Below are 12964 nucleotides of genomic sequence, written 5' to 3'. Positions count from 1 at the left end.
GTCTCCTGCAGCCGTGGATGCCTTTGACATTATGACCGCAGAGGATTCCACCGCAGCCATGAGCAGCGACTCGGCCGCCGCGTCCTCGGCCAAGGTGCCGGAGGGCGTGGCCGGCGCGCCCAACGAGGCGGCGCTGCTGGCGCTGATGGAGCGCACGGGCTACAGCATGGTGCAGGAGAACGGGCAGCGCAAGTACGGCGGCCCGCCGCCCGGCTGGGAGGGCCCGCACCCGCAGCGCGGCTGCGAGGTCTTCGTGGGCAAGATCCCGCGCGATGTGTACGAGGACGAGCTGGTGCCCGTGTTCGAGGCGGTGGGCCGCATCTACGAGCTGCGCCTCATGATGGACTTCGACGGCAAGAACCGCGGCTACGCCTTCGTCATGTACTGCCACAAGAGCGAGGCCAAGCGCGCCGTGCGCGAGCTCAACAACTACGAGATCCGCCCGGGCCGCCTGCTCGGCGTGTGCTGCAGCGTGGACAACTGCCGCCTCTTCATCGGCGGCATCCCCAAGATGAAGAAGCGCGAGGAGATCCTGGAGGAGATCGCCAAGGTCACCGAGGGCGTGCTGGACGTGATCGTCTACGCCAGCGCGGCCGACAAGATGAAGAACCGCGGCTTCGCCTTCGTCGAGTACGAGAGCCACCGCGCCGCCGCCATGGCGCGCCGCAAGCTCATGCCCGGCCGCATCCAGCTCTGGGGCCACCAGATCGCCGTGGACTGGGCCGAGCCCGAGATCGACGTGGACGAGGACGTGATGGAGACCGTCAAGATCCTCTACGTGCGCAACCTCATGATCGAGACCACGGAGGACACCATCAAGAAGAGCTTCGGCCAGTTCAACCCGGGCTGCGTGGAGCGCGTCAAGAAGATCCGTGACTACGCCTTCGTGCACTTCGTCAGCCGCGAGGACGCCGTGCACGCCATGAACAACCTCAACGGCACTGAGCTGGAGGGCTCGTGCCTCGAGGTGACGCTGGCCAAGCCTGTGGACAAGGAGCAGTACTCCCGCTACCAGAAGGCGGCCAAGGGCGGCGGCGTGGCGGAGGCGGCGGTGCAGCAGCCCAGCTACGTGTACTCGTGCGACCCCTATACGCTGGCTTACTACGGCTACCCCTACAACGCGCTCATCGGGCCCAACAGAGACTACTTTGTGAAAGGTTAGTGGGGGCTATTCTGTGGGGGTGAGGGGGGGCGGTGCCGAGAACCACATGGCCCGGGCAGCATCAGGGGTGTTGTGGCTGTAATTTGCTAAGCTGCTAGGTGGGCTCCTCCGCCCTACTCACCCACCCTCCTTTGGGTGTCGGTTCTGGGGTCTTTTCTTCACGGGCACGTAGAGCATTTGCTTCCATAGCATTGGGGGACACGCAGGTCATTCCTCTGTATGGGCTGAGCCCTACAATCACGGGGGCATGCAAGCATTTTCTTGCACACTACCTTTGCAGGACCTACCGGATCTGGGGCTAGTCCGCCAGTGTCTGGGTACTTAAGTTAAAGCCTCCTTGTGAAATTAATCTTTAGGATGTTGTTTGCGTGGTGGTGGTAGTTAACTTACTCGCTAGGATAGAGTGAAACCAGGCATTACACCGGGAAACTAATACCTAGGTTCCGAGTCCTGCTGTCATCAGATTGACTGGCTGTGTGACTTTCATCAGTCCCTTGACCCTCCCTCTGCCAGTTTTCTTACCCATAGGACGAAGAAGGTGAGCCAGCAGATCCCCTTACAGATACAACATCTTTGCAGTTGAGGAATGTTGTTCTTTATTGAAGTTGCAGTCACAGTCCTAGGAACTTCCCATGTAAGTTCATCTCTTGCATGACTATAAGTGCTTAGGATACGAATCCAGGCTGGAACAGAATGTTGGAAGCCTCTTACCAGCTCATTCTAGAGCAGCACCTGCAACTAGACTTAGGGCAAACACCGTAACGCCGAGAATATTGAGTTAAGGTCTGCCTCTTGTACCGTCACCTGTTGGATGCTCACCATTTTTTGTGTTGTTATTCCAAGCAGGCAGCATACGAGGCCGAGGTCGAGGTGCGGCTGGCAACAGAGCCCCAGGGCCCAGGGGTTCCTACCTCGGGGGATATTCGGCTGGCCGTGGTATATATAGCCGATATCATGAAGGGAAAGGAAAGCAACAAGAAAAAGGATATGAGCTTGTGCCGAATTTGGAAATCTCTGCTGTCAATCCCGTTGCCATTAAACCTGGTACAGGTCAGTATAAACCAGAGATAGTCTATATCCACTTAGCTGAAACCCCAGCGCTGTCTTTGAAGTGACCCCCAAGATTTCCTCGGGCTCCTTCTTTGACACGTGTGTTCCTCTTCTCACAGGCAGCCAGAGGTCAGGCAAAGACTTGGCCTTCTGTGCCACCTTCTCTAGAACTTAAGGGGCTCTTCTACCTTGGATCATGTTCAAGTCAAACTTTTCAGTGGTGGGTTTTTCCAGTGGGTGTCACCAGTGGTTAACCTGTTTCTCAATCTGTGACCGAGTTGGAGTGGTGAGGAGGGGTGGCAGAAGACACAGAAAACTGGGAGATCCTTCTGTATCTTCTGCAGGCCCAGAATGTCTTCTCCCTCCTCAAGCCTTTTGCTACACCAGCAGTCAGCAGCCACAAGGTACGGCTGATCGCTGGTTCCAAGAGTTGGTGGAAAGGGTAAAAAATTTCTTCGGGAGCACAAAACACAAGCGTCCCTTGTTAGGGTCTTAGAACAAGCCAGAAAACCTGGGAACAAGGCAGCAGTGAAAGCTTTGGCAGGTGCTCATTTCTTGGATTCCGATTCCCAGCACTCTTCTTTCCCCCTCTTGCTGGAGCAGTAGATTGGGAGTAAGGACACTCATATAATTCAAGCCAGAAATCGTGAACTTTACTTTCACCTGCAAGCCCCACAAACCAGTTTGCCCCTGTGACTAGTGCCCATTGGTCAACCTAACAGGAGGCAGGTCTTTCTGATCCAAACTTGTGAAGAACTCGAATCCCGAGGGCAGCGTAGCACCAGCTCACACCACACAGGTGTCCAAATGTAGGGAAGCCTCATTTGTGGACAGTCAGAGCCATCCTTCCCCAGCCCTCTTCCTGGTTTCAGGGAGGGCAGATCGAAAAGCTCTTGGAGAGAATCCTCCCCCTAAAGCTCAGCTGCTCCAACTTTCTTCTAGTTGAGGATTATACACTCCTTTCCCTAGCTAAGAGATCCCAGGAATCTGCATTGCCACATAGGGCTTAAAAAGTGTTTTCCCAGTAGAGCTTCCTTTTGATAATCCAGCGATTTTTTTTTTTTTGGCCTGTGAAAAAGTGTTGCAAATTCTCAGTCAAGTGACTCCTTACACTGGATTTCCCTGTAAATGCCACTGACACTGTAAGTTTGTTAAATTGATCATGGATGTCCTTAATGCCGTAAGACAGAGCCTAGATGTGGGAGCTGTCACTTCTTCCTGTTGGAAAAGGGACTCCTGTTGGCAAGTTGTGATAATTTAAGATTTAACTAGAGAAAAGAGCTTTTAGACCATCTTTAAGCATATAGTCGTGTCCTGGGGCCTGACATAGAAATTCCTGCGGGCTGACAGCCAAAAATGATCCAGAGTTACTCAGTAAAATCCCAGTGTAGCTTAAACTCCTCATCGCCTCAGGTCCCCATCCCCATGTCCTCTCTTTCTAGCTTATCCAGAAAATTAGGACTTTATATTTTAGGAGAAACACCAGGGCACTGCTGAAATACATGACCACAGACCCTGTGATTGAAAAGGCAGGTGAAGGATTTGGTGAAAGTTTTAGGTCCATTTTATTGAAAGATCGTACCGTGGTTTAGCCTGCAATCATTTGTCTCTTTACCTTATGTCAAGTGAGTTTGTAGTAGAATAAATATACGTACAGTTGTAGAAAAAACGTGAAAGCACACTCTCTATGCATTTTATATTCTTGCTTACCCTTCAGCACACCTATAGTACCACGTACTCAGACTCCTCCAAAACCAGAGCTAGAATTTCTTCCTTGTACCTGTCTTTATCAGATGTCGGCATTTATTACCTGCTGTCTCTTTGAGCCCTGGTTAAAATAGAGGCTTGACTCACAGATCACATCTTTGAGTTGGCGGGGCCTGTCCCCAAACCAGTCACTCTGCCTGCTTCGCTGCTATGAGTGGACATTAGAAGATGAGGGCATTTGCCGTTTTTTATTAAGTATTTTTGCTTGAATCAGTAATGCTGAAAGCTAAAACAGAGTGGGGAAGGCATGCACAGACCTCTGAATTCCCAGAAGGAAACCCTCAGCAGCACCTGTTTCTTAAAACGTGAAAGTGAAAGGGTGGCAGGTCTGGTAATGAGCCGGGTGGGGGATGAGGGCGGGCCGGTTCCCTCTCGCCCGCATCTGGTGGTGGGGCCTTGAGCCTCTGATCTCGTGTTTCACTCTGAGCCTCTCCTCTCGATCAGAAGGCCCTTGCCTGTGCTGTAGGAAATCAAGAGTGGGATTCCAGATTAGAGTTCTCTGTAGAGGCAATGGGAAACACGTTGGTGTGGAGACCTAACTCTGGAGATCTCTCCGTGAGCATCTGTTGGGAGACACCATTGGTCCCACGTGGTTCCTTCTTCTGCAGGATGAGCAGGGAGCTGGAGAGCATACCTGCCAGCTGCCCTCTCTTCCTCCTGGCTCGCACCTTGTTACCTGGCCTCAGGGAGCATTAATTAGCCGGCGAGGCCCATGACCACCACACTTGGCTTTGCAAAATAACAAGAAAGGATGGATCTCGCTCATGGACTCTCAAGCGACACGCATTTTCCCTTGTCCCTTCTCTTGCAGTGGCCATCCCTGCCATCGGGGCCCAGTACTCCATGTTTCAGGCAGCGCCAGCCCCTAAAATGATCGAGGACGGGAAAATCCACACAATGGAGCACATGATCAGCCCCATCGCCGTGCAGCCAGACCCAGCCAGCGCCGCCGCAGCCGCCGCGGCTGCAGCCGCCGCCGCCGCCGTCATTCCCACTGTGTCCACGCCGCCACCGTTCCAGGTAGAGCTCTGGCTGGGGTTCTCAACGTCCTTGTGGGAGGCCTCCCTTCTTTAGCATGGATTCATTTCCGGGTCGGCAGGACAATCAGCTGTGTGCCTCGCTCTCTGATGAAGCCTGGGATGGGGCGACGGGAGAAATGGGTCCTATAAATCATGTCAGGACAGAAAAATTCAAAATCATATTTGTACCACCCTAAGGTCATCACTGGATTAAAGATGGGAAGCCATATACAAAAATGACACACGTAATTCTTCACAGTGTCATGATAGTGTACATACTTTTTTTTTTTTTTTTTTTTAATGACGCTGGGTAATTTTTAACTCCTGTTCTTACTGCTAAGGGGCTGACTCCCAAAGTCCAGGGAGATAGCTCACGCTTTCACATTCCAAATTGCAGCTCGAGGAAGATTTTTTCTTTTTTTCCATTCTCTCTCTCAGGGTGCCTGGGTGGCTCAGTCGGTTAAGTGTCTGACTCTTCATTTCAGCTTGGGGTCTTGAGATCGAGCCCCACGTCGGGCTCTGTCTCAGAGCAGTCTGCTGGAGACTTTCTGTCTCCCTCTGCCACTCCCACCCTGAGCTCTCTCTTTCTCTCTCTCTCTCTCTCTCAATAAATTTTTTTTTTTTTTTTTTTTTTAAAATAAAGTTCTCAGAGCACAGTGGTTAAGCATCTGCCTTCGGCTCAGGTCATGATCCCAGGGTCCTGGGATCCAGCCCCGCATCCGGCTCCCTACTGGGTGGGGGAGTCTGCTTCTCCATCTCCCTCAGCCCCCCAGCTCATGCTCTCTGTCTCACACTCTCTATCTCAAATAAATAAATAAAATCTCTAAAAAGTAAAGTTCTCTCTGCCCCCTTCTGTGTATAAATATTTCAACCTATATATCCATATACAGTGTGTGTGGAGAGAGAACTGCCTGTAGAGATAGAGATCTATGAAACGTTACAAAATGTGTCCTTAACCGTCTCCTCCAGCCAGACCCAGCTGTTCCCATTCCTCCTCCGAGTCCAGTCTCAAGGTTCCAGCCTCCTTCCCCACCTTTGCTCACAGCTTCTCTACTCTGTGGTGTCTTCAGTCTCGTGACTTCTGTGGAATCTTCCCCATCCACCGTAGCCTTGGAAATCCTGTCCCCTGTATGTCTCATTACCCACACTATACCTTGGCGAATGATTGCCGCTGTGTTCTGTCTCCCAACTCATGAAGCTCCTCTAGACCGAGAGTCACATCTTGTATCTTCTTATCATCAGCGCATAGCACATAGGGAATACCTATAGATGATACGTCATTCTCCCGAACAAAACAAAACAAAAAAATCATGTTAAAGCTACTTTTCATGAGGCAGTGGCTCTCAGATACCTTCTTAGTCAAGAAGCACAGATACCCAGGCTGGGGGTCTCTTCCCTAACTGGGTCAGAACTATCCAGGGAGTATGTTTACAGAACCGATTCTTAGACTCGCACCTTGAAGACTCCCACTGGGTAGAACTCGGCTGGGGTTCTAGAACCCAGTGATGCTGAGATAGAGCCAGACTGGGGACCCATCACATGGCCTTTGTGTCGCTTTTGCCCTTGCTGTGCACAGTCTTACTGTGCTCTTCAGAAAGGGTCATACCGGTTGAAATATATTCCTGTGTCGGTGTGTCATCAAGTCTTCCTTGAGTCTGGACTTTTGAGAACCTGGAAAAGGAGTAAGTCATAAATGATTCACACTCTAAGTGGCAACTGAGCGTAGCTACGGCTTGTGGCCTGACTGTAAATATCTACAATAACCTCCAAATAGTATTTAGTGGAATTCTGGTAATAATGTCAGAGTTCCCTTGACTAAGAAACTCGTGCACTTTGTCCGTGGTGCGTGGTGTCCCAGATTCCCGTTCTTGTATTCACCGTTCCAGGCTATTCTCGGTCTTTGACCAGTCTCCACTCGGTGTTGCCATCAGGGTCTCTGTTCCGAGTCTTTGCTTATGAGTTTGCTCAGTAGACAGTGATGATCAGTTTATTCTGATGGAGATTCCACCCCCCCCAACCCCGTCCTTCAACATATGTGGAGCTATTACTTTTGAACTTGAGAATGACTTCTTTTGAGCGGCCTCGGTGCCCACCCGCCAGTCTCGGTTCTCTGCATCCTCCCTCTGAGTCCTTTGACCCTGGGCTCTCTGAACGTTTGGCTCTCTGTCCCCACCCCTGTATTCTCTGCCAAATTGCAGCAGCGGAAGGAGCATTTTAAGTGCTGCTGATGAGTGACTAGAACACTCTTCCGAGTGGAGCCACACTAGAAACCTGCTCCCAGCATTACTTCTAGAACCTTCCTGTGGAACACCTTCGGTCGTTCTCCTCTATCTTGCACATGCTCAGGCATGTTCCTGCTCAGCCACTTTATATCCTCCACTTCATAAAGGCTTTGTAAGTAACGGAAGAAAACATTTACTGGCATAGACCTTTTTTAAAATTTATTTCTCAGAGAGTTCTCCATCTTCACAAACCTCTGGTATAAGTAGAACAGGGATAGGCATTTCCCCTTGATGAGGTCTCTTCCTCTGCTCCTTCCTCCGCCAGCTCCCCATGCTCAACCCTTCCAGGCCTAGGTGTTGAGCTCGACCTTAGCACATGGAGAGGTTTCTCTCGGATGTCCCCTTCCCTGCAATTTCATCCCTTCGTGCATTTGTCACTGAATATATGTCTGCCCATTTGGAAAAGAGGGCTTGTGTCTTGCTTTAAGACACCGACTTCCCAGTTCTGAAGTTTCTTTCTTGCCCATGAGATCTTTGCTGTTCTAGTGTTGTAGGAGATGAGCTAACACAGGGCTAAAAGTGCAGGCTCCAGAGTCACCATTCCTTTGCTTAAAAGCTGTGTCACCTTGTGCAAGTCATTTAACACATCAGACCTCTCCGTCTAATCATAGTACCGGCTTCATTGGTAGTTGGGATGATTCCAGAACGTCATACAAATAAGGCACTTAGAATAGTGCCCAGCAGAACACAGTCCCTCGGTTGTTACTATCATTTAGTATAATTATTATTTTGGTTACGGTAGCAAAAATGGCTCTTCGATGGTGAGTCGCCTTTTTTTTTTTTTTTTTTTTTTTTTGGGTGAGTCGCCTTTGAACGTAATTTTATGACTCATTTGCAAATTTTGTTAGGGAAAGATAACTAATTCCCTTACAAAAATCCAGGAAGAACTCATTTTTAAAAATTGAATTCTCCATTTCGTATATCCCGAATTGTTTATTTTGAAGATGCACGAAGACAGACAGGCCGTATAGGCATTTACTGCAGGGCATTGTGAGGAACGCAAGGCATACTAGGTATTTTGTTAAGCATGTGTTTCTTTCACCACAAATCCCCCTTGCCATAAAGCATCTCACGGAACTGGTTCTGGAGCAAACCCTTTGGGAAATACTGAGCTGCCGTCTTTACTCTTTACACCTGTTGGCTCGGGAAATGTAGCATGTTAGACTTTCAGGTAGAATCGAGAGCAAGTAGCCGGGACTCTGATGGAGCCCGAGGTGGTGTCTGCAGTAAGGAAGCTTTAGTGAGTGAGCTAGCCGTTCCCTACTGCCTTCTCCTGCAGAAACTCCTCCTCATCCTTCAAGACCCAGCTCAAATGTCTCTGCTTCCAACATTGCTTTCTCCAACTTCCCAAGTGAGTTAGTTCCTTTTCTGAGCCTCTACAGCCATCTGCACAGTTGACCTTGAGCAACGCAGGGGTTAGGTGTGCCCACCTTCCCCCACCCTCCACGCAGTTGTACATAAACCCACATGTAACTTTTGACTCCATGGCAGCATAACTACTGACAGCCTACTGTTGACTGGAAGGCTTCCTGATAAATAAACAGTCGATGAAACATACGTTCTATATGTTACATGGATTGGGTACTGTATTCTTACAGTAAGAAAGTCATAAGGTAAGAAAAATTATAAGGAAGAGAAAATACATATAGGTACTGTGCTGCATAGTGGGAAAAATCCACATGGAAGTAGATCCTCAAACAAACCCCGGTTATTTGAGGGTCAACCGTATGCGTCGTGGGTATCCTATCTTAGGTGAGAGATGGTCAAAGTCATCAATGACACCACCTGAAAATTATATGTGGTTGCAGGGTTTTCAGGTCACAGCTTCCAAAGCTGCCCCTGTGGAGATCTATACACTGGGTTCCATAACATTGTCACAGTTGGTTGTCCTCTCCCGTTTTTGAAGCACCATGTTCCTTCAGTTAAGGAAAAGTGGAGGTACTGGCATATATTTTATGGACCGTATTTTTTTTTCTTTTTTCTTTCTTTTTTTTTTTTTTAAAGATTTTATTTATTTGATAGAGAGAGAGAAATCACAAGTAGGCAGAGAGGCAGGCAGAGAGAGACAGGGGAGGAAGCAGGCTCCCTGCGGAGCAGAGAGCCCGACGTGGGGCTCGATCCCAGGACCCTGGGATCACGACCCAAGCCGAAGGCAGAGGCTTTAACTCACTGAGCCACCCAGGTGCCCCCGGACCATATTTTTAATTACAGTGAGATCAGCTGAGCAAAGGGTAGATTCCCAACTTCCTTGCCGTTGGAAAGGAATGGCAAGATGGAAGATTCCAAAGTATTTAAACTTAGCTTGGCAGTTCTGTCATTTTGACCGTTTGAACTCACAGGAGCCTTGACTTGAGGGCGCAACATCTCCAGCTTACCTTAATGGCCCTTACCACCTTCTCTTACAATAATTATTTATTTTACCCGTCTGCCTCCTTGCCCTGAGAATGAAAACGTTTGCCTTCACCTCTTCCTGTCCCCTTCCAGGAATGGGAAGAATGAGTCCACGGGTTGACGCCATGGGAAGGGCACCATGGGCGCGGTCATTAAGGGGCCTTTCTGTGTCTCCCCCTTCAGGGCCGCCCAATTACCCCCGTGTACACAGTGGCTCCGAACGTTCAGAGAATTCCCACTGCTGGAATCTACGGGGCCAGTTACGTCCCGTTCGCTGCTCCGGCCACTGCCACGATCGCCACACTACAGAAGAATGCGGCCGCTGCCGTGTACGGAGGCTACGCGGGCTACATACCTCAGGCCTTCCCCGCCGCTGCTATCCCAGTGCCCATCCACGACGTCTACCAGACATACTGACACTGGCGAGGAGAGTGCAGGCAGACCACAGACTACCCCTGAAGGAACACTTTACTATTTATGAAGAAAGAACGTGCGGCATTACCGCACTCCTGAAACCTGAAAGTGAAGAATGTTATCCAGTATCATCCTGAAAGATTTTATATTCATGAAGTTTCCACTAGTTGTTGTTGTTGTTGTTTTTTAAAGACTGTTTTCCACTTAGCAGACCCTGTTCATACATTTCTAAGAGACTCGCGACGGTTCGTGCCTTAATACCATCTCTCAGACATTTGTACGCGTTAGTATATTTGTATAGAGGTTTTTGTTTTTGTATTTTTAAGGATATATTTTCAGTATGAAGGTTATTTTCTTAACTTCTGCACTCCAGAGATTTCTATTTTGTAGTACCTTCAATAATATATCAACTATATATGGAAAAGCACACTTGAGCAGCTAGGGAACTATTTTGAAAAATATATTCAATATTTAAAGATACAAACAATAGTGCTTTAAAATACTACATAAAATGTTATTTTAAAAGTTATACTGGAAAGTGCAATTTTAAAGTGAGTAGAATCTCTATTTCAGCTGGCTTTAAGGGGTGACGGTGTTACCATGTGTTATCTATGACGGTTCTGGTTTTTTTTTGTTTTTTTTTTTTTTTAAAGAAACACTTGATCTCTCCTTAAGCCCACGTTGAAAAGACTTGTCACACTTCTGAGTCCAAACACTGGAAAGCTCTTACCTGCCACATTACCCTGTTTCCCCTTTCTTCTCCATGTGTCTTGCCTCCCTACCCCCCTACTTCCTTCCTATCCCCACCCCCCACCTCCGAGTCTGGCAAGTCTAGGGCAAATGAATTACTCTGATAGAGAAAGCATTGATAGCTTTTATACTTCTTCTGGGTTTTTGTGGGGTTTTTTTTTGTTGGGGGTTTTTGTTTCGTTTGTTTGGGTTTTTTGTTTTTTGGGTTTTTTTTTTTTTTTTTTTTTTTTTTTTCGGTTGGGGAGGTATTTTCAATAGCAGAGTATGCATAAGCACAAGATTTTAATAGTTTCCATAAGATATCTTTGCATAGTTATTTAATGTCTCATATAAAACCTTAGTTCCTTTTCTAACGCTTTTATCTTATTCATTTTTGAAGTATGAGTTTATAGAGACAGTGAATGTTATTGTCGACAAGGCCCCCAGAGACTCTTGTCGCAGAAAGTTATGCTTCTAGCTGACTTACCATGTTTCAATGCAAAATGTCTGTGGTCGTCAAGGGTGTTGGTAATACTATGTTTATTGAGCAGGGCTTTCCTCCGTTGCTGTGCACGTGGTAGGTGAGCTGACTTGGGACGTGCGTATCCAGGAGGAGGAGGAGAGACCTATAGAAGTTAAAAGATAGCTTGTACATAATCTAATGCTGGTTTTCAGTTGTTGCGGAAGTTCATGGTATAGAGTTTAATGCAGAGTGAAACCGTTTTATTTCAATGTTATTAAAAAGTTTTATTATTAGGAAGTAAATGTATTGTTGCAGTGTTGTGCCTGTTTCCAGGCTTTTGTTCAGCAGAGTGAATGTAAAATACAGTAAAATGATAAGGTTGTCATCTGCTTTACGAAATACATCAACTTGGAACTTTTTTAAAGGCTCCATCAAGGAATTGAGCTGTGCAATAGGTAGCAAGGACACAGTTGTGTGTTTATGTCACATTAGAGATCTACAAAATCTTTGAACTCACTGAATTTTTGCTAATGGCTGAATTCTTATTTATGGATTAATAAGAGGATCACGCCTTTAGCAAATATTTTAGTTTTGTCTTAAAATTTAAATTAAAAAACTCCCAAATGCCTTTTCCCTCCCCCTCATCTTAGGGTGGGATGAATTTTTTATATATAAGCAATATTTATTTAACTATTCTATAAAATTATTGAGTGCCTACCAAGGCCTTTAAACATTTCTAACATTTCTTTCCATCGTTCTTAAATGACATAAGATGATTGTGCAATGTTCCTGGTGATGTACCCAGCAAGCTGCATCGAACCTTTCAGACTGTGTCATCAACTAAATGCAATTTGGATCAGATCCTCGTCCCTTGACTTAGCGTGAAAGAACTCCTTCCAATGAAGGATTGTCGCAGAGGTTCACTAGATGAGACTCTGACCCAGTGGTCTTACTGTATTTTACATATACCTGTAAATTATTTGCAAGAAAAAAAAAAAAAAGATAATGAGAAGAAAAGAAAAAAAATTGGTATCTCAACATGGCAACTACCAAACTACCCTAAAAACAGATTTTGGTGAGCCTATTCTCTATGGTCTGTCTGTTTCTGTTTCAAAACCATTTCACATACACTACTGAGGTAAGTTTATAACTTGAAATGTGAACTTTTTTTTTTTTAGGGTTAAGAACAAACTATATAAATATTAAAAAAAAAAAAAGCTTTAGTGTTCTCTGTTTTCAAACATGTTAGCAGTTTAGTTATCTTTAGTTGCTTTGTATTTGAAAAGCTTTTAAATTTATTTAGATTTTCCTCCATTTACAATACATTCTTAGGATGTATGTAGTAAATAAAGCTTTCTTTAAAGCAGTTTCCAGACCTTATTTTAAATTGTGTTTTCCTTATACTGATTTTTTTTTTCCCTAACAAGACCAGAGAAACCCTTTCAAAGTGGAAGAAAACAACTAGTTCAGTATTTTCAGCCAGAGTAACCAACAAGTTACTATCATGTTTTTGGCTTGGAATTACATTGAAGATGGGTTTTAAGTAAAAATTGTGAATTATCCGTATCCTCAGACTTGAGCTTAGGTGGTTGAAGGCTTAGCACCCAAATTATATTCAACATCTGGACTTGGGTAGGGTGTGGCTAAGCCTGTTGCTGCTGTGAGTCCTCAAGTTTATGATCCCAAG

At 46.7% G+C, this 12964-nt stretch overlaps 1 protein-coding gene across 2 annotated transcripts; it reads left to right on the top strand.

The window, feature by feature from the left end:
- RBM47 (RNA binding motif protein 47) lies at window positions 1-12652 on the top strand. Of its 2 annotated transcripts, none has more exons than XM_032334142.1 (4): window positions 1-1157; window positions 2009-2212; window positions 4791-4999; window positions 9855-12652. In XM_032334142.1, exons 1-4 carry the CDS (start codon window positions 32-34, stop codon window positions 10086-10088), a joined length of 1773 nt encoding a protein of 590 aa, XP_032190033.1. In that variant the 5' UTR covers window positions 1-31; the 3' UTR covers window positions 10089-12652. The 2 variants fall into 2 exon arrangements, with proteins under 2 accessions (XP_032190033.1, XP_032190031.1); XM_032334140.1 differs by having other exon boundaries at window positions 2006-2212.
- The last annotated feature ends 312 nt before the right edge of the window (window positions 12653-12964 follow it).

Source organism: Mustela erminea, chromosome 2 (assembly GCF_009829155.1).
Source record: "Mustela erminea isolate mMusErm1 chromosome 2, mMusErm1.Pri, whole genome shotgun sequence".
NCBI classification, from domain to species: domain Eukaryota; kingdom Metazoa; phylum Chordata; class Mammalia; order Carnivora; family Mustelidae; genus Mustela; species Mustela erminea.
The sequence above is the reverse complement of the archived record's forward strand: the minus strand, read 5'-3'. Positions and strand labels throughout refer to the sequence as shown.